The 25,447-nt window shown below is 38.2% G+C and overlaps 1 protein-coding gene across 1 annotated transcript in view; it reads left to right on the forward strand.

The window, feature by feature from the left end:
* GRID2 (glutamate ionotropic receptor delta type subunit 2) overlaps window positions 1-22,503 on the forward strand; it is a 1,500,723-nt gene extending 1,478,220 nt beyond the window's left edge. The window contains exon 16 of the mRNA XM_074396451.1: window positions 18,761-22,503. Within this exon, the coding sequence (XP_074252552.1) occupies window positions 18,761-18,919 (159 nt within the window). The 3' untranslated portion in view covers window positions 18,920-22,503. The remainder of the gene's footprint in view (window positions 1-18,760) is intronic.
* The last annotated feature ends 2,944 nt before the right edge of the window (window positions 22,504-25,447 follow it).

A 25,447-nucleotide genomic window follows, 5' to 3' on the forward strand; every position in this document is an offset into this window, starting at 1 on the left:
TCCAACATCATAACAGAGATTCAAGGTAGGATTTCTGGATGAACAGTAGATTCAGGGAAAATATTTTGTATGTGGAGTGAAAAATGATACTTGGCTTTGGAAACATCATAATTGAGATGAAGGTGAAATATCCAGGTGGACATACTAAGCAGGGCATTGAAAATGTAAAGCCTAAGGCTGGGCACAGTGACCCAGCATGTTGGGAGGCCGAGGTGGGCGAATCCCAGCATGTTGGGAGTAATCCCAGCATATTGGGAGGCCGAGGTGGGCGAATCACCTGAGGTCAGAAGTTCAAGACTAGCCTGCCCAATGTGGTAAAACCCCATCTCTACTAAAAATACAAAAAATTAGCCGGACAGGGTGGCAGGCACCTGTAATCCCAGCTACTCAGGAGGCAGAGGCAGGAGAATCACTTGAACGTGGGGGGCAGAGGTTGCAGTGAGCCGAGATTGTACCATGGCACTCCAACCTGGGTGACAGAGCAAGACTCTGTCTCAGAAAAAACAAAAAACAAAAAAAAAAGTAAAACCTAAGTTTAGGCAAAACATTGATATTTGGAGTCTCAGGATAAGAAGGTAATATGTGTGTGTATATACATGCAACATATATACATATATAAACATGACATTGTATACCACATGCATATGTGTATATTTGCAATTTCTGTAAATTGCACCTTAACAAAACTGGAAGAAAAAAAATAACAAAAATCTCAGGATAACAAGATGGAAAGTTACTCAATGGACAACACAAGGCAGAGTCACTATATGATCTAAAGGACAGTCAGGGGCAATTAATCCAAGGGTCTCCTGTGGGGTAGAAAAACTATCAAAACTTAATCCTGTCAAAATGTATTCTTGTAAGGAGCATGTTTACTGCATCCCTTCATCAGTGTCAGTGGACCTATATAAAGTGTACCACATTCACAACAGAAAACCGAGGTTTGTTTTCTGGTGGTTCTCCTGCTGAGTAATGATCACTAAGCCCTCTTGTGGTGGCTCTCATAGAAATAGTCCTACCTCTCAAGAAGTCCTGAAGCAACTACTCCTTGACAAAAATGGAACAACAAATCATTTTTTTATTATCTGGTATATGTGTCTTTAGGGAACAGAGAGATCTCTTTTCTCCTCACAATCTCTCTTTTCTTCATATACATCCCAGCTGCAAAGTGATAGCTAAAACCCATGGATGATAGTAATACTGGTGAAAACCAGAGTCAACAAATACACAGGCTTAGATCAATGACCTAAAGTGTTTTATAATTCATCATCAAATAGCCATATAAATGGTTTTAACTGCCATATTGAACGTTTGCCTTTTTGAATTGCACCTAAATTAGCAATTGTGAAATGTAATAGGAAATAAGTAGAACCGTTATAAATGCCATGTCTATACGTAAAAATACTTAGAAATATTGAAGATAGTGTCTGAGATTCACATCAGTTATGAATTAGGTGTTTTTAAGTAAAGCAACTGTTAACGTCCAGTGACATCAATTCGTAGAATACTTAACCTAATACTGAACTAATGCTTGCTATTACCTAATACACCAAATGGTAACGTAGCCAGTAACTCCAGCATAATCTTGGTCAGAATTAATGTTCCAATCTAGCATACAGCACAGAAAAGTACATTCTTCTAATATTTTTGGTGTCACATTTTTCCTTTTTTTTCCCCCATAAAGCATTTGACTGAACTTACAGTAGGAAACATCCAAATGGCCTCATATTTTTCTATTCTCATTAGAATAATGTGGGACATATCAAACATTTTTCAATTTTGAAAAAAAAATTCAGGATCAGTTTCTGAGTTGTTTTGGAGGCTAGTTCTTACATCAGATTTAAATATTCACATACTCCCTAAAATTGATAGAGTGTAAATTTAAGAAGTAATTGAACCTCTAGAGCAGGAGTCCCCAGTCCTCAGGCCATGGATCAGTACCAGCCCATGGTCTGTTAGGAACTGGGCTGCACAGCTGGAGGTGAATAGGGGTGAGTGAGCATTACTGCCTGAGCTCTGCCTTTTGTCAGATCAGCATTAGATTCTTATAAAGGGTGTGACCCTACTGCGACCTGCACATGTGCAGGATATAGATTCTCTTTATGAGAATCTAATGCCTGACGATCTGAGGTGGATCAATTTCATCCCCAAACCATCCCACTCCTCCCACCTCACCTCCTCTCACCCCATCTTCTACCCCCTCCCCCACTTCTACCCCACACCCATCCCTAGAGGAAAAACTGTCTTCCACAAAACCCGTCCCTGGTTCCAGAAAGGCCAGGGACCACTGTCCTAGAGAGAATTTCAGAAAATTCCCAGCATTCTAACAGATTCAATAAGAAAACTGGACAGTTTCTCTGTACATAGCCAAAATATAAACAACAGTTTTCTTAATTACTTTTTAGGACACATTACAATAAAATGAGCATGACTAATTCAACGTAGTTATCTACAGTGATTTCTTAGAATCTAAAATAGAAAAGAGCATAAAATAAAAGCAGTCCTGGATTTCCAAAACTTCATTTCCAGTTCATTTCCAAGTCATTTATTTTAAACACATGATGTATTATTCAACAGAGGGAGAAAAGGTATACCTAATGGTTGCTTCTTTAGGTTAGCCTCAAAAAATGGTATTTAACTATAAAATTATTGAAATATTTAAAATAACATTTTTAAAAACTAATCTTTTGAAATTAAACATGTTCATGTAAAAAGAGAAAACATAATAATATGAAAGAACATAAAATGTTTAATGTTTTTAGAATATCCTGAGAAAACAGATTTAGTGCCATCCTAAAGAAATTAAAGTCTCAAAGCGAGGGTTCACATCCACCATTTGTCAGCTGTGTTACTCTAGGCGAGTTACTCGATGTCTCTGTGTTTCATTTTCCTCTCCCATAAAACAGAAATAATAAGAGAAAGTTCCTCATGGCATCTGAAAGGATTTAATGCCTTAATAGTTGTAAAACACTTAGCACAGTTTTTTGTTCACAGTAGGCTCAAAATAGTGTCTAATGTTATTATTCTGTACAAATTTGTTTAAGGTAATGCAAGTGGTAATAAAAGATAGATGCTGCAAAAGTGTAAAATACAATAAAAGCTAATATTTCACCTTCCAATCCAGTTCTAAAAGATCTTTCTTAGAGAGATGTACAAAAGAAAACATATGCATTAGTCACCCTGTTATTTAGCAATTTTGTACAACCTTGTAAACCTGCAATATAGAGTTAAAAAAAAAAAAAGACCTTTAAGACATTCAGAATTTGGAAGTATACATTGTATTCCATTGCATTTAAAGCAGACTTTTAAATATGCACCATCTCATTAGGGTCAAAATTGTGCTATGTACTGGAATATGTTTTATGTTGAATACGTCTAGAACTTTAAGAACTTAAGGAAGCTTCAGCAACATTATAAAAAGATTATACCCAAGGAAAGGTGAAAATTAGTAAGGCAAGTCTGTTTATAGAAGCTCTACGAAACCACCAGTAAAATTATAAACTTTTCAGGCTAAAAACGGTCTTTATAGTTGCTGCCCGTGAAAGAGAAAGACTGCTAACTTTAAGGAGATTTTCATTTTTAAAGGTTTCATCACCAAAACTCTGTTTGTTTTTCAAATTAAAACATAAACAGGAAAAGAAATAAAGACAGTTCCTTGCACCGTGAATTTTAGCCAAAGTAATGACAATTACAGGGTCACACTGAGAGTCTCTTCTTTTTGTTTCTCCAAATGCTCACCAGGAAAGAGAAAACATTTACGGTCCTCCTCCTCCAGTAGACTGACTCCCTGCTGTCTTTTGTAAAGCCAGATGGTGGCGCTGTGGTATTATTTGTCGAGAGTTTAGCTTAAAATTCTGTTTTGTGTGAGCAATAGCATTGTGTGAAGTCTCAGCCCTCTTTGGAAAAGAAAGCATTTTAAACAGACTTTATTCTTCACTTTAATGATAAATAAGCCCATCATTCAAGCCCTTTAGGTTGTTTTAATGTTTACTATTTGTAAAAGAATGTATCTGAAACTTGTAAATATAGATGATTTACAGTGTACTTTCAAAAGGGTTGAGAGTAGGTGATGGTGGTATTTTGTGACTCTGTTGTTTTCTTAGTTCATGAAAATAAAAATGAAAAGAAAAGGCAATATTTTTTCCATATTATTTTAATATGGTCCTAATTTCTAAATAAAGTCTTATGACACCTCCAAGCCCCTACCCGCTGCCTAAATCATCAGAAAACAAAGACTTTTGTCAGCAAAAGTTAACTGAATTCTAATCTCACTTCCCTCTCTAATCCTTTCACCAATTTTGGTGAGAATGCCTGTTCCTACTGAAAGTAGTGCTATGAGGCTAGTTTGGCCACACACACCTTTGTACCTCTAATTACCCCCCACACCTAGCCCTCTCTTATGTGCTCTGTTCATCTCACTAAGCCACTTTTTTCTTGGAAGCCTGGGTTTCATCTTACCTACACTCCCAAATGAATCAAACTGAAAACTGAAAACTGATTTGGGCCCATGCAAAATTATGAATTGACCATTTTCCTCCTCATCCATATTGCTATATCATTGCTTCTCCTTCACCTTTGGCTAATCCAGAACAAAAACCATGCTGGAAACCCTACCACACCCCTTTCATCCCACTTTAAATTCTGAATAAAGTGAATGTCAGGACAACACAAATCAATGCCACTATTAGAACATCAGGTCCAAATAGACATACGGCAGGTGAAAAATGAAGTCCAAGAAAGAGAACACATCAGAAAGAGGCCATGTGCAATTTTAGAGTCTATACAACAGGAGCATTTGTGATCTATGGTGCAGCCTCGGTCTCACCCGGGTTGTCTTGATGGATGATGGAGGGCAGGAGAGGACGATTCATGGTCATTTGTGAGTGCCCAGCTGGGGGTCCCACCAGTTCCTCCGCTCACTGCCACATCCACTCCTCCAGGTAGGACATCAAGCTCCACAGATTTTCCCACATCTCCTAGGTAAATTGTGAAACAATGTATATGCAGTTTAGCCATAGTCCTTTATAAGCATCTTCTTAACCTATTTTTTCAATGGAAACTGTGTTGTTGTTTTTTTTTCTAAATAAAACCTAATGCTCATTCCCACTATGCCAAACAAATTAAAGCAGTATTTGAAACATGAACGTATTGAATAACTTAAAATTCATAAAATTTACTTATTAAAAGGCAAGAAATTAGAAAAATGGATGACTGTTTCAGACCAAAGACTCAGCATTCAGTTGATTTTGGTGCTTTGATAGATCCACATACAGAAGCTGTGTAAGAAAGTATCTGTACTACAGAGTGTAAAAGAAGCCATCCCTAGCAGGCCTCGATGATGCTCTTCTTCCCTAAGAGAGTGGAGAAAAACATTACACTCAGAGCAATTAGATTCTCATAATGAATGTAGAAGCGTTGATCTATTGCACACTTTAAAGACCGCTGTCCTAGAACAATGCCCTGACTTTTGTGCCTAACCGTGTTTTGCTAGGCAACTTCCAATTCCTCCTATGTTGGTCCTAAATTACACATCATATTTTCCAAACTTGGCTCTATGGGAATTTCAACCATCATTGATGCTTGTCTATGATTTAACATGCTTTCTCTCTTTATTTCTATTATCCTAGTTCTAAGTGTCTTCTGAAATTGTCATATTGAGATGCACTTAAAAACAAATGATCTGAGAGGTCACCTTCCCAGATCCCATGACGCTACTTAGTACTTTTGTCAACAGACATAAGAAGAATTTTCAAATGTTCGATGAGAGGAAGCTAAGTCTCAAACCTTCAGAAGCTCCAAGGACGTAAGGAGACGGAAAATACAATGAACACCCTCTCTTCTTGTGGTGCTTTTCTCACCCAGTGTCTTAGCACTCCTCCAGAACCTTTAAAATCAAAAAGGAAAAATTAGATTCAAACTGTGAAATGCCAGGGATCTTCCCTCTTTTCAGGGATCAGTTGTGTGTTATAATCCTAAACTAATGTGGAATTATCTTTGAAAGATAATGCCTTTCTTATTTCTCCCATCTGAAGAAAAAAAGAAAAGAAAAGAATATGATTTACCAGATTGCTGACTTTCTTGAGGGAGTCTGTGAATGAGATGATAGAGTATAATTTGTTTCCATTGCGAGTGCTTCTCCAAACTATAAAATCAAACTCCTAACGATTCTATCAGGGTGTCCCTAATCCTGAGCATAAATGATAGGTTCCTTTCTGATGGCGGTGATACGTCTGTGGAGTTTTATTTCCAGGGAGACAGGGCAGGATCTGCTGCTATGCAGACTGAATAATGTTTGAAGCCAACATCATGTCACATTTTGTGTGCACTTTCCAAAGATTAATCCAAGCGTTACAAATGGGACACAGACTGCCATTGTCCCAGGGACACTTTAATAACCCACACCTACAATATTCAACCTGTTGTTTGCATAGGGACAACTTTGGGACACAAAAACCCACCAGAACAACTTAGGGAAAGGAGTCGTGGAGAGGCAGAGACCCAGGCGCCGCGGCACCTCCACATCTCATCCCTCATGGCAAATGAGTCTGTTTGGAGTTTATTTATGCCTGAGGATGGGGGTCGTGCCGCTGGCTTTCTTCAAAGCGTCTCGGCGAGCCTTTCTTAAATCTGTTGCGTGCTAACTCAGTTTCTCACTTCTGTTGCACTTCGGCAGGGTTTGCCAACTTGCAGATGATTTTTGTTTTGCTTTGCATAATGCAACTTAAATTAAGGAACATTATCTCCCTCAGAAGTAAATTGTGCCTGGTCAGTTTCTTCTTTCATTTCTCTCCCCACCCCCCTTCTTTCCTTACGACTCCTTGCATCTGTTGTTCTACTAGGGTATTCTTCACGAATGGAAGACTCAGGAGAAAGCTTCAGGATGAAAAGATTCTGAGAGGCAGATGAGAAGAGCTAATAACTTTCACATTCCCCATGTATCATGTTTAAGTGCTCCTATGAAGTACTTACTATTAAAATCTTATTTACTTAAGAAAACAAGCTGCAGTTGTCTAGTAGATCAAAATTGATAACTGAGTTCCATATTGAGTTTAAAATATCTGTAACCTGTTTTTTCATGTAAGAAGATATTTTAGCATAAAGACAAAAAACTAAGAGATACAATGAGCCGAATCATAGTTATGGTATATTTAATTTCAGATATAATATTTTGAACAATATTGCAAAAATAATTACATAATACATTATTACTGTAATATACAGTAATGTGACTATAACAGGTAGAAAAAAAATTCAAAACCAAAAAAACCTTTAAAAGAAAATACTTTGGGAAATCACAATAAAGTAAAAAGACTTATAGAAGCATCATGAAGAAAAAGACTAAGCATGTGTGTATTCTATATTATTTTTAAAAAGGAACCATATGCATTTACTTAACTCCCACTTTAATGACAGGTTTCCGTCAGGTGAAAAATTACGAGATAGAACTGAGAAACGGAAAGGCAGTAGCTTATATTTTGCTAGAGAACACAGTTCTTCAATTTAAACTTAAGCTTGGTACTTTTTGAAACAAGCATCAATAAATTTATTGAAATACAACATTTTTAGTTGTACTTTAGTACTTGGTATATTTTTTAATTAAAATTATTGTATTTCTTTCAAGATTATTTTATTACCACTCTGGTGAGCAGGTGAGCAGGTATAGGCTTCTTCTTAACTTCTGTAAATGTTATTAATCCTGAGATATAGAAACAATGTGATTTACACAGGAATATATGTATGATGTTAAAAGTCTTAAATGCGTGTATATTATCAGCAGTAATTCATGTGAAAAACACGTGGAGATTATTTTGACTTTCTAAGCTTAGTATGAGGCAATTAACGTACTGTAGCAAGTTGGGGAAAGTGTGTGGAAGAATCCAAGTTTCTTCTCTACTCAGCAACCCACAAGGCTGAAGTCAAGGTGCTGGCTGAGCCACCATCTGAAGCCTAGCATTCTCTTCCAAGTTCACATGGTTGTTGGAAGAATTCTCCTCCTTGCATTGACAGGATAGAGGCCCCTATTCTCTTACTAGCTGTTGACATGGGGCCCACTCAGAGCTCTTAAGGCTGCCCACAGCTCCCTTTCAGATTCTGGCCATTTCCAGATGTCCTCCCAGGCTCTAAATTTTTCTGACTTCTGGAAGGGTCCAGTCCCTTTGAAGGGACCACCTGATTAGGTCAGACCCACCACCATGATCTGACTTCTGATTAACTCAAAGTTGACTGATCAGTGACATAATGAAAGAGTGATACTCCACGAGAGTCACAAGTTTTCCCTATACTCAAGGAGGCAGGATTAAATATAACTCATGCAGCAGAGGGAGAATTTTTAAGGCCATCTTAGAATTCTGCCTACCACAGAAGCTAATTCCAGATAATGAAATGGTTGTAAAGGAAGTGAAGCTGGTGATAGGGAGAGGGGAATCTATGTAGAGTGGTCGGAAAAGGAGTCTCTGTCTCTTGACCTTGTGATCCACCCGCCTCGGCCTCCCAAAGTGCTGGGATTACACGTTGCGGTGAGCCGAGATCGCGCCATTGCACTCCAGCCTAGGTAACAAGAGCGAAACTCTGTCTCAAAAAAAAAAAAGAAAAAGAAAAAGAAAAAGAAAAAGAAAAGGAGTCTCTGGAGCTTGAGATATACTTGATCTGAGATTGGTCTGAGATTACAGGGCACAGAACGAACCAGTCGTGGAAATGTACTTCCTTTTATGTTTGTTTGTTGAGACAGAGTCTTGCTCTGTCTCCCAGGCTGGAGTGCAATGGTGCTATCTCAGCTCACTGCAACCTCTTCTTCCCAGGTTCAAGTGATTCTCCTGCCTCAGCCTCCCAAGTAGCTGGGATTACAGGCATGTGCCATCACACCTGGTCATTTTTAAAAAAATTTTTTTACTATAATTTAAAAAGATGTCTTTTACCATGTTGGCCAGGCTGATCTCGAATGGCTGACCTCAAGTGATCCACCTGCCTTGGTCTCCCAAAGTGCTGGGATCAAGTCAGCCCCCTCACCCGGCCAGTCATAGGAATGTACTTCCAAAGAGTATTTAGCTATTCAATTTAATGTACAGTTATGCATCATTTAACAACAGGGTAGTTTCCAAGAAATGCATTGTTAGGTCATTTCACAGTTGTGCAAACATCATGGGGTGTACTTACCCAAACCTAGATGGCATAGCCTACTACACATTTAGGCTATATGGTATAGCCGATTACTCCTAGGCTACAAACCTGTACAGCATGTTACTGATTGAATGTCAACACAATGGCAAGCGTTTGTGAATCTAAACATAGAAAAGCCACAGCAAAAATATGGGATTATGATCTTACAGGACTACCCTTGTACATGCAGTCCGTCATTGACCAAAATGTCATGTGACACATGACTGTATTACTGTAATACTGTTAAAATCCCACTTACATGTCAAAATAGATGCTATTTTTTTGAAGTTTTATAAAGAAATTCCTATTACGAATGCATGATTTTAAATAAAACTTCTTTTTCTAGAAGCTCAAATGAGTTCCTGCAGGATAGAGAACCTGTGATGTGCTGCAGCTTTTAACTGTGAGCTGCCTTTCTAGAGGCGCTGCAGAAAAACGTGTCTCCATAGCTGTTAATGGAGAGATACCGAAGTGATTTGCTCTTAGAAAGATACCAAGGGCTGGGCGCGGTGGCTCAAGCCTGTAATCCCAGCACTTTGGGAGGCCGAGGCGGGTGGATCACAAGGTCAAGAGATCGAGACCATCCTGGTCAACATGGTGAAACCCCGTCTCTACTAAAAATACAAAAAATTAGCTGGGCATGGTGTCATGTGCCTGTAATCCCAGCTACTCAGGAGGCTGAGGCAGGAGAATTGCCTGAACCCAGGAGGCGGAGGTTGCGGTGAGCCGAGATCGCGCCATTGCACTCCAGCCTGGGTAACAAGAGTGAAACTCCGCCTCAAAAAAAAAAAAAAAAAGAAAGAAAGATACCAAGGAAGGTCCCCGCAAATTTACAATTATAATTTTATCATGATGGTGGCTGGTGTTAGAACCACTCAGGCATTTACTCAAAAAGCATTTGTGGTAGGATAATTTTAAAATATCAGTGTTCTACTTCAGCATTTTCCCCTCTTTTCCTCCCCTCCTCCAAGCTCAGAGTCAAGGCCCTATGTGTCTCTTTACCTGGGAGATTTTGCAGAGGGGAAAACAAAGTTGTCAGCTACTTTTCCTGTCTTTGGCAAAAACTTAATCAGAGAGATAATGTTAGCTCTAGAGAGACAGAGATACCAGAGAGTCATTTGAAAGACATTAAGAGAGAAGAAGGAGAAAAATTTTCCCTAGAATGAAAAAAACAAACAAGCAAACAAAAACAGAGGACTAAGGCTGGGCATAGTGGCTGACGCCTATAATCCCAGCTCTTTGGGAGGCTGAGACAGGTGGATCATCTGAGGTCAGGAGTTCAAGACCAGCCTGACCCACATGGCAAAACCCTATCTCTACTAAAAATACAAAAATTAACCTGGCATACTGCCCTGAATCTGTAATCCCAGCTACTTGGGAGGCTGAGGCAGGAGAATCACTTGAACCTGGGAAGCAGAGGTTGCAGTGAGCTGAGATTGTGCCATTGTACTCTATCCTGGGCGACAAGAACAAAATTTCTTCTCAAAAAAAAAAAAGAGGAGCAGGGGTCAGTGGGTTTGAGAGAGAGTGCTGTCAATAAAAGGGAAACTTGAAGAGCTCACAGGAGCTCAGAGGGGAGGGGAGGCTCTGTGGTGTGGGAACAGTCTTTCCAAATAATCTTATTTCCAAAACATGACCAGAAATAGCAAAGCCGTTAGACCTGAAGAGACTCTTCCTTCAGCCTGGGACAATAAGCATCTTACTAGATAACCAGTGTGGATTCATGTCCTGAGGAGCTTCCTTGACAAGATGACTGTGTTTAGGAACCAAGGGTCTTGACACAAACCCGGTTGGAGGGCACATGTGGGAAAAGTGAATGTGAACCTCGGGAATGACTGACTGTGATTGGATTCCCGAGTCATGTATAAATCCACGTGAGTGAGTAAATCATGCATTTATGCAAATCATATTACATACATATGTACCAGATGCATCCAGAAACTGCCAAAAAAAAAATCTGTCCTTTTTAACTCTTATCTAAAAAGCAGAATTGTTCTTATGTGTTATTGACAACACAGAATAAACTTTACCTGTTTAAATGATTTGAAGCAGTTCTATGCTTTAGAGATTTCAGTCTTTCTCTGCCTTCTCAAATGCCACCCTCCACCCTCAGAATGGACCATGGTGTGACTGAAAGAGAACTGGACTAGGAAGCCAGAACCCTGGGTTTGTTCACGTAGCAACCATTGGTTGAGTACTCTTATTACGCAGCAAGCTAGGCTTACAAAGGTATAAAACACCAGGTCCTGTCTTTTACATTCCAAGAATGGTGAAAAACAATACAGAGAAAAAAGCAGAGGATAGGCAGTATGGCGGAGTGGTTACTCACTGATACTCAGAAAACAGGAGTTCCGATCTCAGCTCCTCCACTGCTTAGCTGGCTGATCTTGGGTAAACCATTTAAAAATCCTCAACCTCAGTTACCTTGAATGTTAAATAGCTTCTACAGTTAATAGGATCTATTAATAACTTTTATCTCAGTATTATTGTGGCTAAAAATTATATTTACAAAATTTTATTATAAATAAATTATTGCAATGCACTGTGTTAAGTACCATGGTATTGTACTTATTATGTGACTCTAAATTGATTCCTTCAGTCAACATTTATTGAGGACCTACTGTGTTCCCAGATTTGAATGACAAAAATCATAAACTCTTCAAGAATGCTTCCTTTGTAAAATGAGACATTTGGAATAGTTAACCCCTTAAGTCCCTAAAACTTGGTCATATGCTCAAGGGGAAACTACAGAACAGCAGCCAATCCTCCCATCCATTTTTTTTTTAATACAAAAATCTTCAGATTTTATCTACATAGGCATATTTGAGGGGAGGGAATCAAAAGAGAAGAACAGAAAGTGTTAAATTGAGTCAAGTGACTATTGATTTTTTTTAATAAATAGAAATAAAACTTTTGGAAGCTAGCTAGTAACTAAAATTTTGAATAATTACATTATTGAACAATTGTAATCAATGAAACAGAGACTATGTGGTTATCTGGTATATTTCATCAATGAAGATAATCAATTAGTAGGATTTAGCTAGATGTGATAGCTCAAGTATATCCTTTGGTTCTTTATGTAATTAAAAGTTTAATTCAAAATCCAACTGAATTCACTCAACAAATTTCTAATCAAATTGCTATGTGTTGTTTTTGTTTAAAAAGAAAAATATTTGAATTAATTCATGGGTATCTGTTTACCGATTTCTGTAAACATGACTATAATAATTTTCAGTGAGATACTAAGGAAATTTTATTTTATTCATGAATCAAATAAATGAAAACATCACAAGATGTGTAATGCATCAAAACATTTAAAAGGCTAAATTTCTCTTAAATGTTGCCTATTTTTAAAAATAAAATTGCCTGTGTTTCCTGGGCTAGGGTGAATATGTAGAGTAGGAGTTGGTCTGATACTTGACATGCCTAATTCCTGTGTCATTTTATAGGTTGGCAATAACGCCTCACAGGAAAGAGGTAGGAAACAATGGTAACCATGGCAAGAGAAGTTTTCTAGCACAAATAAAATACGTGATATGACAATCAGCACGATGTAATGTAATCGCAGCAATCCTGTGTAAACGAAGAGATTCTGTGCATTGCTTCTTCCGAACTGTGGCTTTCACTGACATTCATAAATGAGGGTGGGAAAATGATATGACCCTTTTGGGCAGCCACTGCCACAAAGCTGAAAAGTGTTTCAAAGTCTGACATGTATCTTATTGGATCAAACAATTTGGAAACACCCAATTTCTAGATATGTAGGTAGCACTGAGAAAAGAAACAGGATTAGTTTATGTTGCATCAGAGAGACAGAAATACTTCTTTTCTAATCATGTATTTGTATTGTATTAAAGAGTTTGCTCTTATTTAAATTAATAAAGCCCCCATTAAATGTTCCAGATAGTATTGTGAATCCCTAACTTTCACTATTATCCAAGAAGTTTTTATGGTGTTCATAGATATTTGCACAAGTACTTATAAATAGTAACTTGAATATATATAGAAGAAAAGAGACATTGTAGTGATAAAATTTATCTTATAATTATTCCCAGTTTGTTAAAATTACTATTACTGCTAAAACACGTATTTAATCAATATTTGAATAATTGAATCAATTTTCTCTTTCTTTCAAGTTGTAGATATAGACACCAAAGTTAAAAGGAATTGCGGCAATTAGCTGGCTTATTTGCACCTAAGTATAAAATATGCTGGAAAACACTGAGTGAATTCAATCTTACTGCTAATATTTTCCTAGCAGTTAATAGGTAATGTCATTAGCACAGAGACATAACTAGTGCTCAATACCCCTATTAAATTGAATCAATTTAATTGAAAATCATCAACTGTTTGTTGGTGAAATTACTATTTTTTTCTGATCTATTATTCAGCTAGTAACAAATTATTTTTTCAGTAAGCTTGGCAATATACCTGCGTGAGACTGAACTCAATTGTAAAGTAAACAATTCATCTAATTTATTTAGATTGATTTTCCAAGCCAATTAAGCAAACCAGATAATTACCAAATTTCTAGTTAGGTTTCCTTTTCCATTGTTTTAGTTTTTAAAATAAAAGTGTATTTTAGAAGCCTGAGCAAAAATTAAATTTAACTATTATTTAAAATTTAGTTTAACTTGAAAGTGTTAAGATAAATAAGTTTGTATATGTGTAAACAAACAGCACTGTTTTTTCTTATTTTCTTTTTTGTATTTTCAGTTCCAAGTTCTAATTCAATGACATAGTCCTGAATGATTTGTCACATAAAGTATGGTATGTGAGTAAACAGAGACTTTTAAATAAAATATAACACCATTTATTAAATGTTTTAATGTACACAAATGGATTTACTGATATTGGGTATAAAATAATTAACTCCCCTTTCTATGTAGACTTTCTATTAATAATATAGATAGTGCCTTCTAACAGTAGTTTTACAATACTTACAGCAGCATTTCTTTCAACTTCATAGACAAGTAAATAGTTAAAGCACTGCACTTTCTCACGTTTTTAATTGGAAAGTAATGATGAGAAATAAGATAGTTAAGGACCATGCACTATTGAAAATCTCAGACACGTTGATGTCATACTAGCAGTAAAACAGAAACAAATTCATTTATAATTATAGGGAAAATTTGGTTAAACGAATCAATATACAAATGCCTATAGACACATCTCAGGTTAAATTACTTTGAGGGGCTCAAGCCACATTAAAAATCTCACCCGATCCTTACTCTGCAATTAAATGATACAGCATATGTCCCTTAAAAATCCTGTACATAGAATATATTGCATGTGCGCCCCCTCCTCCATGTTTTGATATTTTGGGGGGAGACAGAAAATCCAGCATCAAGGCCTGAAGCTTTCTGTCTATTGTACAGTAGCTGCTTCAGACCTGTGTGCTTATGTTTCCGATTCCTGGGAAGTTCTTTTTGCCTCAGGGCGTGCCCTGAAACACATCAAAAGAACCAAGTTCTACAAAAGAAAAAAGAAACTCAAGTAGGCTTGAACATACAAAGAGAGGGAGAAAGAGATGAGAAAGAGGCCGGGCAAAGTGTTGAATACAAAATGAGTTCAGCCAACCCCAGGGGCTCTTCATCACTTACATTTATCTTATTCTGTGAGCGGGGCGTCAAAACCAGCCCTGACATAAACCACCCACTGCCATTGACTTTGACTCTATGTGTGAGAGTGCATGCGTGTGTGTGTGTGACAGAGAGAGAGAGAAAGAGAGATGTATTGAACATAAAAAGGAGCAGATTTCATGAGGTGTTACTAGTACCTCATGAGAATTAAAGAAAACATTTTGCAGCACAAATGACTAAAGTCCCAAGTAAATAAATTGAAAATGTTTTTCGTGTAACTCCTCTATAGTGTTTATATCAAAATCTTCAAATTGTGCATTGCTTTAACATCTTTGCTGAAGTATCTATATTGCACCTTCTGTACTTGTCCTAAAGCATGTGAGATTTTCAATTTCTACTTGCAATGTGTTATGCATGTTTTATGTTTCAGGGCAAAAACTCATAGTCAAAATTTCTGCAACAAGATAAACTCTCCGTGATAAATAAAAACCATAATTACATGTCAAGGGTCCAAATAACTAAAGGAATAATGGAAATATTTTCTGAGTCTATGCTAATTCCATCTTTGAAAGTAAGACCCCCAAATTCTGACCCCATGTCCTGTTTTAAAGTACATTCTAGTTAATAAACCCCTGTGCAAAAGGTGATAAGCACATTTAGGTGAGTGCATTAAATTTTCTTAGTAGACTAGGCCAGGCTCTGCTCCAATGACCTTGTTTGGACGTATAAAGTGTTTCAGGTGGCCAACAGTCTAAAATGAAAGGTAGAATCCCCACATCCTATATACATGCAGTGGAATTTTGTAGCCTGAAGGGACTACAGTGATCTTTAAACTCATTTACAGACTTTTTCTCTGTTTTGGTTTTCTTCCATTTTCTTAAGCAAACAAAGGAATTAAAATTTTCAGATAATTTATCATTTGAGGGCAATCACACTCAACTCTGATACTGTGGCATGTCAGTAATTATCAAATAAAATTATATCATTTCAGTATTATTTATATAAGCAATTATCCTAAAAACCTGTCTTGAGAGAAAGACAAAGAGAGAAAAAAGTAGAATCAATAAAGAAAAATTAAGCAGGAGTACCAGTTCTGAATGTCGCTGGTTGTGGTCCAAGCTTTTTCTCCCTTCAAAACCACACCTTTTTCAAATAAACCACAAACTTACCACATGATTTTATGTGGTTCCTTTTTTAAGATTGCTTACCTTTTTCCTATTAGCATTTAGGCCACTGCAAAGTGTGAATGCAAGAACTGAAAAAGCAGGCAAAAGACTTTACTAAAGAGTAAAAACAAAAATGTAAAAAACTACAATCATCAACGCACTGCATCCAGTCCCCAGGTGTGTGGTGTTTCCTGGCTGTACAGTTCCTATATCTTCAAAGTTAGGGAGAAAAGGAAGAACGGCACAGCATACTCTTCACGTGACCCTCAGGATTCTGAGGGTCCTTCACTTTGCAAGTATTACAAGCCAGCCCTAAGGTCAGTGTTGTTCCTTAGGATCTAAAAATAGGATGAAAAAAATAAATTAAAAATTATCCCCACCATCAATGAGACTATCACAGACAAACAACTCATTATAATACACCAGGTAAGAACTCTAATAGAAGAATAGCCATGTGTTAATTAAGAATGGGGACGCATTCAGAAAAAATGCATCATTAGGTGATTTTGTCAAGATGTGAACATCACAGAGTCAATATCCTCATATAATCCTAGACGGTATAGCCTACTACACACCTAGGTTATGTAATATAGCCTATTGCTCCAAGCTACAAACCAGTACAGCATGCTGCTGTACAGAATACTACAGGGAACTGTGACACAGTGGTAAGTATTTGCATATCTACACATGTCTAAACATAGGAAAGGTACAGTAAAAATATGGTGTTATAATTTTATGAGACCACCATTATATATGCAGTCTGTGATTAACCAAAACATCCTTATGCATTGTATGACTGTATGGGACAAATGAAAGAGAACCATACTACTGTAACATTCTGTTCTTGGGTAAGAAGTGCTTAAGATATATCAGAATTTAATGGTTTTAATACACCAGAGAGTTGTTTGCTGCACAACTTCCTGTTTCTTGGAGTTATAGGTACCCTCAAGTAAAACTGCCCTCAACCTTTCAAAAGCCTAGCCACGCCATAAAAGCAGTCCTACCTCCTCCATGATTTCTTTTTTCATTAGTCTAATACTTCTTATTCCTCTCTGGAACTACTTTATCTGTTAGTCTTAATTATTTAGCTTAGCACTTGGTTATTTGCAATTTTTAGGTAGTTGATATTGTTTCATGTACGATAGATATATCTCCCAACCAGATTATGAGCCTATTAAGGGCAGACTTTATGTTGTATACAAGTGCATTTTCTATTTTCCAAAGTACCTAGCTTAATTTTAACACAATCACAGTAATACATACTTAGTAATTGCTTAATTTGTTTTTGGTAATGTGTAAATTTTGCAAATGAGTATTTCTTCACACTGCATGCTAGTCTAAAATTCCCTAAAACTGGCTTTGTGTAGCACCAGTTTTAAGATGCTAATAAACCTTACTCAAAAACTTAAGTTCATGTTGAAATGTTTGGGACATATTGACTTAAACATAGTTAAATAAATTATTTAGTACTGGACTTCTCAAACCCTCTAAGACTTGTGTAATTAAATCTTCAAGAGAGGTAGATACAATGCAGTGATTCCCAAATGTACCCAATGCGAAAACCGTTTTTGGAATTAGCGTTCACAGAACTTGCTTTGGGAATTCTGTTGTCTTCCAAGGTTTTAGAACTGATTTCTACACTTAGCTCAGTCCAATTATTTGCTGAAATAACTGGTTAGTTGATTCAATTAACTGGTAAGTGCCGCCAATCCACTAATACAATTAGAAACATCCATCTTCTCTAAATCCTATAACATTAGCAAAGATTTTCATAAACATGAAACCTAGGCACAAGTTCTCCTAACAACTTAGGCGGCAGGTCTAAGTTAAGATTCACAGTTTGTGTCCACATTCAGGTTCCTGCTGTTTATTTATAGTTTTCAGTTGTATTATATAATGGCTGAAATGTGCCACCTACTCCTTACATTTCAAGAAAAAGGGAATTTTCTTATTTAAGAGCATATATTTGGCTGGGTGCAGTGGCTCATGCCTGTAATCCCAGCGCTTTGGGAGACCAAGGCAGGTGGATCATCTGAGGTCTAGAATTCGAGACTAGCCTGCCTATATGATAAAACCCTATCTCTACCAAAAATACAAAAAATTAGCTGGGCATGGTGGCATGCACCTGTAATCCCAGATACTCAGGAAGCTGAGACAGAATTGCTTGAACCCCAGAGGCAGAGGCTGCAGTGAGCTGAGATTTTGCCATTGCACTCCAGTCTAGGCAACAGAGTGAGAGTCTGAAAAAAGGGGGAAAAAGAGCATACATTCGTATGGGTAGGCTAAAATGCATTTGACAAAATCAAATTTAATTAGTAATTATAAATATAGTACAGTTTATATATTTATTATTAATCATTAGTGTTTTAAGTTTATGCATAGTCTGGAACCAATAACTAAAAGTCAAGATGTAAGATTCAAGATCTAAGGAAACAGACTCCAGGATTTTATTTGTGACTGTATATCGACACCAACTTTGGTAGCATGCTCTGTTGACTCTTCAGGTGAGAGCAATACTGACTTTATTTTCTGGTGAAGATATCGAAGGACTTATCCCGTCTAAACTACCAAAGTATCCTAATCCAGACCTGGATTAACCCCAGATCCCTTCCTGAAACAGGTTCTATTGAACCAGCAGCCAATATGCTCTGCTTTTTGATGGTTGCCTGGGGGTCCAGAAAACCTGTGAAGCCCTACCTGGGAGGGAGGTAGGCATCAGCTGTCATCATGCTCCACTTTGTTTATGATGGACATTTAAGGTGGAGCCAATGCCTTAGAAGTAGTGATAGAACCATGGACAGCCAACCTTTGTCTAAACTCAACCTCGATATGACCTTATGCTTTATTTCCCCACAGGCATCATCCCTGCAGAATGAAACTACAATATCTGAAAGAAGGAATGCTTGGCCATTACGGCCATGTTTGAAACTTGGCAGCAATACCTGGAGAAGCCAGGCATCCGGTCATGGCCTGCATCAATCATCACAAATGGGAGGACCCCTGGATGACCCATAAGCTCTACCAGCCCAAGAGCTGCTGATCTGTTTCCCACCTGACTGATTTCAGGACCCGTTAGATCCTGTACTCAAAATTGGTGAGCTAATGTGTCTCCTAAATTTAAAACTCCTATCCAGTTAAAGGAAGCTGACCTCACCAGGTTGTGACACACAGAAATTCCTTGCTGTGATCCACTCATAAAAGAGTAACAACAGGACGGCTGCTTTCAACCACAGGTCATGGGTCTTGCCTGCACCAGCCCATTAGCCTTAGAAGGATGCTTCTGTGCAGTGGGCTTCTTGCCTAGGCGTCCTGATCACAAGCACTCACACTGAGGTCCAAGTCTGTACCACAGTAGCTTTGTCCTCAGCTTCCCTCTGTGCACGATTTTAAAATCTGGGTCTTGGGACTTCTCACGGCCAAAGATCCAGGGAGACATGAAGGACCAAGGAGGATGTGCCTTGGCAGAACTTAACCAGAAAAAGACAGAGACCTCTTCCAACTCTTATTGAATCCCTGGTGATTGTGGTTAAACAACTTTGAAGGCTTTTATCACAGAATTATCTCCATATTTCTAAAACAATATTATTTTCATACTTACCAAAATGGTCTAGTTTCCTCCACACCAAGGGACATTAACTTTATCCCCAACGGCCATCAAATGTCTACATTTTGCATAGATTTCTGGTTAATATAAAGCCTCCAGTTTGAATCCACACTTAGTACTTGCATCATTGTAAACAAAGATCACTTGGATCATAGGATTATACCCTGGAATTGCAGTGCCTGTATATACTGCCCACCACTAAGTTAATTATGTTTTCCTTTACCCGCTTCCACATTCCTTTATAATACCTCTTCAATGCAAAACATATTTTACAAGTAAAATTGGGAAGCATCATATGAAACATCCCAGCCCCTCATGAACTCAGTCCATTTTTATTGAGGACCACGATGTGCCAAGCACTGTATCACATTTTGGGAATACAATGATGCATCAGTCAGAACCCTTTTCCTAAGAAGTCTGCATTCTGATGGGGAATCCAGATGATTAAACAGCATGATGAGGCTCATCATGGCCACAAGAACTCCCTCAACTCTGTTCCTTAAGCACCCAGGGAGATCCCAGTTGCCCAAGCTGGTGCACAGGTGATCTTCTATTATGCCAAAGCAACCCACGAGATTAAAGCCAACAAGCAGCAGTCCAGGGGGAGCCCCTACAAGTACTGAGCCCATGAGTTCTGGTTACTTCTGTACTATTTCTAAATCATCTGACTTTTAAACAAGTTAGATGTTCACTTACTGAACGCCTTCCTCGTTATATCATCAAACTGATAACCCTCAAGTTGTAGCTGCTCATGGGTCAAAATTAGGCTGTAAAGTCAGAAGACATAGCTTCAAGTTTGGGTCCTGGTGCTTATCGTGACTGTGGACAAATCACCTAAACTTTCTGGTCTTTGGTGTCGTTCTTTGCAAAATAAAAGTAAAAACGTTATATACTGTACCTACCTCACAGGGTTGTTGTGAGAATCAAGTGAAACGTATGTGAAAGCACTTTGTAAACTTCGTTACTTTTAATCACTCCATTGCCATGGGTTCTTTGTCCTCCCTACCAAATACAATGCTATAATTCACCTGAAGGATGTACTCTTGCCCACTCTGTTCCTACCTCCCACCCCCACACAAGTGAATGGTACAAAGAAGATGAACTACGTGCTTTCCTGGATATCTAGTTTCAGATGGTAATTCTGACACCTCACAGAATGACAAGGATGTAATCCGGAGGACCGAAACTAGGGCTCTACTGCCGTAGAGACATTCCACCATTAACATACCACTGGACTTCGATACCGGCCAGTCCTCTTGATGCACGATTGTCCCTAGAGAACCCATTCTTGACCCCAGAGAACTAACCAGACTGCAGTGGTTCAGGAAATCATCTTGGTTCTTTCTGGCTACCAGGGGAGTCACCAGCCATTCCAGGAAAAAGTATACTTCTGAAAATAGAGCAAGAAGATTGGTTAAAGGAGACACTGACCCCATTAAACAAAATGCAAGCCACCCCTGACTGCCTGACCTGTGATAGTTGGGTCACCAAGGGAGATTCCTAGACACTCATTTAAAGCAAGGATTCGGGGACACATTTCTTCATTTAGCAGTTATCCCTGAGGCCAACCTGACTCTTGCACCTCTGATTTTTGATTTGTTGACTCTCTGTCTGTTAACAGACCTATGATAGGATGTGTTTCTGGCTTTAAAATCTCATATGTTCCCCTTACATACACACAAACACACAAACATCCACACAATGAGGAATGAAACCATTTTTTCCTATCTTATCTACTTGACCTAGCCTAACCTGGCCTTCCATTTCTGATTACTTCATATGCATTCTGATTGGCTGATCCGATTTGAATTCATTCTCACTGGACCAGTCCCTAATATATCCCAGGCTAAAACCCTGACTCTTTCAGTCCTGTGTGGAAGCTTAGAGTGCCCACGGAGCCATGATACCAATACCCAGCAATCCTTTAAACAAAGTAGTGTGGTCTTTCAACTTAGAATACACATGGTTATCCACAACTAAGGCCATATTAGCATGTATCTCCAGGAATAACATAAAGTTGCTATGAAAGTTATCCTGAGTGAATAGAATGATGACTATGTACAAAAGATCTGATAGAATTGGCATTTGAGAAGCTTTGTAATAAGGCCGTAAACCTAAAATAGAAAATTTCAACTACAATTCATTCCTCAGCTTCCTAGAGCAAGGAAGGCAAATTATAAGAAAAAAATTGATTCATTGTTTATATCAGTTTCCAATATATTTTCAAATGGAATGGAAAATCATTCACAATTTCCTTCTTGCTGTATGTCAGAATGCTCGACTTGATGCACCAATTCAGTGAACCGAGAAATTCCCAGACTTTTTCCTATGGCTATAATATTAAACGTTAATTTTAATACCTAAAAAACATTAACAATTTAAAACAGTGTCTTATATTGTGGCTTACAACCACCACTTGCTATGGGAAGGGAGCCAGAGAGACTCAGAGTACCCGCCACCCAAGGTCAAAGGCACTGAGCCAAAGGACCCAGCAAAGAGCAGGCCCAAGCCAGGAAGAAAAGCTGTTGCTGAAATGACAGACCAAGCATTGAAACAAGATGATCTCCAGGTCATGGTAGCTGAGAAAGGAGAATAGACAGATCCAAGTTGGGAACCAAATTAAGATGTTAGAATAGGTACCAGAGTGAATAAGACTGGGCAGGGGATGGAGCCACCTCCAGCCACATGATGTTTGTTGTACAGTAGCCTTTCTTTTAGGTTGCAGTACTGCATCCTAGTTTCTTTTTCAAAGTGAAATCCTTGGTATTACTGATGTAGCTTACATAGCCAGCCCAAATAGAAAACTCTTCCTTACCCACAGATATACTTTTTACTATCTTGGTTGATATAATTTTTTTCAGAGATTTTTAATTTTTTTCATGAATCTTTGATAGATTATTTTATCAATAAAATTTTGTCAATAAAGAATTTCCCTGATTGAATCCAATTCCTGCTTTGGTGATTAAAGTTGGTAATAAAAATAAATTACTTTAATTGATAGTTTGTCTGGACTTGCTTTCCCAAGGCTATATGAGAGGGAGATGATGTTCTAACATAGGTAACATTATGAGTGAGCTCGAAACAATTATGGTAAAACACCAGGCCAGGGAAGTCAGAGGCAACTCTCCCACTGCCGCATCAGAAGCAGAGTGTGCCCAGTGAGAGACAGACACTCAGGATGGAAAGGAATAATGCAGGCAGCATTTTGCAGAAAGAGGTAGCTGAATGCAGAGACCAGCCACTCCCCATTGCTGGGGAGAGTGCCAGGCTTTTCAGAGAACTCACATGAGAAGTTTCAGCAGTAGATGGAACTGGGCCAGTAGACACAATGGTGGGGAGAGTGGGGAAGTTTCTGTAATTAAAGCCTGAACTCTGCACACTTTCAAACAGACTAGGAGCTCTCTGCTATTGACAACAAGGACTTTTTTTAAGTGATTGTTCTAACTGAACCTGGTAAGGCATGAACCACTGTGGAAAATAAAGGAAGTCAGTGGAGTACAGACTTTGGGTTAAGAATGAAGAAAATAATCTGAACGCTCAACCAGGAGAGACAGTTCCATAAGCACCATAGCAGGAGAGACTGGAAGGTACTAACAAAGGAATCCTGCTGTGTATCTTTTCCAATGTGCCAAATATACAGTTAGGCTTAAATTGACTGCTTAGTAAATTGCAACTGGTTTTTAATCTTTAGTGTGGATTTGGTTCTTCTCTATTGAATTATTTCACGGTCTTTTATAAAACCCAGAATTTATAGAGAATTCTTCAATGTTAACAGAGTATCTGTTGGAATGTGAATCAGATAAATGCTAACTAGTAATTACAATCAATATTCCAGAATGGTCAAGGAATTCTTCACTTAATATAATTTATTTTGAACTGAATATATACAATTTATACCAGCAAGATATATTATCATCAGTTACAGCAACACCTACTCTAAATATAATCCCAAATTCCCCATCTTTCTCTGCCCACAAACAAAACTAAACATCTGTAAGCTAAAAGTCAACACAGAGAATTTTTTAAATAAATCAGACTTTGGTAGCAAGTAAACTATTCTTTGATGCAACTACTAAGAAAAGGATAAACTCCCTGAAAACATTCTTTTTTTTTCAACTTGTATTCAATGCCACTCATGTTCCAGCCACTGCATTAAGCAATGGACATAACACAGTGAGCAAAATCATGGAGTTCGCATTCTGGGCTCAGAGAAAGACATTCAACAATCATACCAATGGATGTGTAGTTACCAACTGAGGAAAATTCCTGAGGAAAGGAAAAAGCTGTGAGGAGTGTGTGTGACAAATCTAATCAAGTTTAGAAGGCTTGCTGGAGGAGGTAAAGCTTGAGCTAAAGTAAGACCGATGAGCAGAAGTTGAGAAAATAGAAGTGGGGAGTATAAAGCTTTTCTGGAGGACCCAGAACACTCATCTGAGAACTGAAATGCAAATAAGACCTGAAAGCAGGTTCAAGTGATTACAGCCCTGAAAGCAAAGGTAAGAATGGTAAGAGGTGAAATGTATAAAGCAACCAATCAATGTTGTCTTAGAGGTCACACTAAGGAACCTCATCTTTAGCCTAACAGAATTGGAAGCATCTGAGCATTTTTTTTTTTTTTTTTTTTTTTTTTGAGACGGAGTTTCGCTCTTGTTACCCAGGCTGGAGTGCAATGGCGCGGTCTCGGCTCACCGCAACCTCGGCCTCCTGGGTTCAGGCGATTCTCCTGCCTCAGCCTCCTGAGTAGCTGGGATTACAGGCACGCGCCACCATGCCCAGCTAATTTTTTGTATTTTTAGTAGAGACCGGGTTTCACAATGTTGACCAGGATGGTCTCGATCTCTTGACCTCGTGATCCAACCGTCTCGGCCTCCCAAAGTGCTGGGATTATAGGCGTGAGCCACCGCGCTCGGCCGCATCTCAGCTTTTAACAAGAGTTAAGTCTTAAATTTGTTTGCCTGGTTGTATTCTGTTGTAGACATAAAGAATGCTTAATATGCATGAATTTAATACATTCTGGATTTGTTTTCCACCATATATTTCAGAGAACTGACACAATATTTTTCTAAGTTGATTATCAGAATTATTACTCAGAAACTTCCATCCAAAGAGGCATTCTGTGATGTACATTCAAGTAATGCCAAGAATATAGCTGCTGTAGCCTTATCATGGCCATAATGTGTATGGATTCTGTCTTCAAAACAAGGATTTGGTCCTCAAAACAGATTTTTAAAAATTGTCTCAATTGCAACCATATATATGAAAATATTTCGGAAGTTTTGAAGTGAATAAATGAAGGAATCACTACTATTTACTACTCTACCAAGGAGCAGGGCTCAATTTAGAATGGACAGACATAACAAAGAAACTTTAGAATACAGAGATGTTCCAATTTGCTTGCACAGCAATAGCAACATTAGGTCGCAATCTGTCTTCCATCAACCCTTCCCTCACCCCTGCCTTCAGAGATACCTGATGCCTCCAACAGCTGAGCATCTTCAGGGAGCTAGGGCAGGAACTGATCTTTTTCTCTTTGGCTTTCCCTACAGACTAAGGTAAGGTATAAGCTTTCTCAGCTCTACTAAGTGGATTATCACTTGTCCATCTGGTTCCATTCTGTAAAGATTTGTTGACATTTTGATTTGTTACTGTCTCTACAGCCATTCCCTTTGTTTTCTCCATTTATGCCTTTGGTGTCTTTTTTTTTTTTTTTTTTTTTTGTGACAGAGTTTCACCCTTGTTACCCAGGCTAGAGTGCAATGGCAGGATCCCAGCTCACCTCAACCTCCGCCTCCTGGGTTCCAGCAATTCTCCTGCCTCAGCCTCCTAAGTAGCTGAGATTACAGGCATGTGAAACCACTCCTGGCTAATTTTGTATTTTTAGTAGAGATAGGTTTTCTCCATGTTGGTCAGGCTGGTCTTAAACTCCCGACATCAGGTGA

This window comes from Saimiri boliviensis, chromosome 3, assembly GCF_048565385.1.
Source record: "Saimiri boliviensis isolate mSaiBol1 chromosome 3, mSaiBol1.pri, whole genome shotgun sequence".
Taxonomy (NCBI): domain Eukaryota; kingdom Metazoa; phylum Chordata; class Mammalia; order Primates; family Cebidae; genus Saimiri; species Saimiri boliviensis.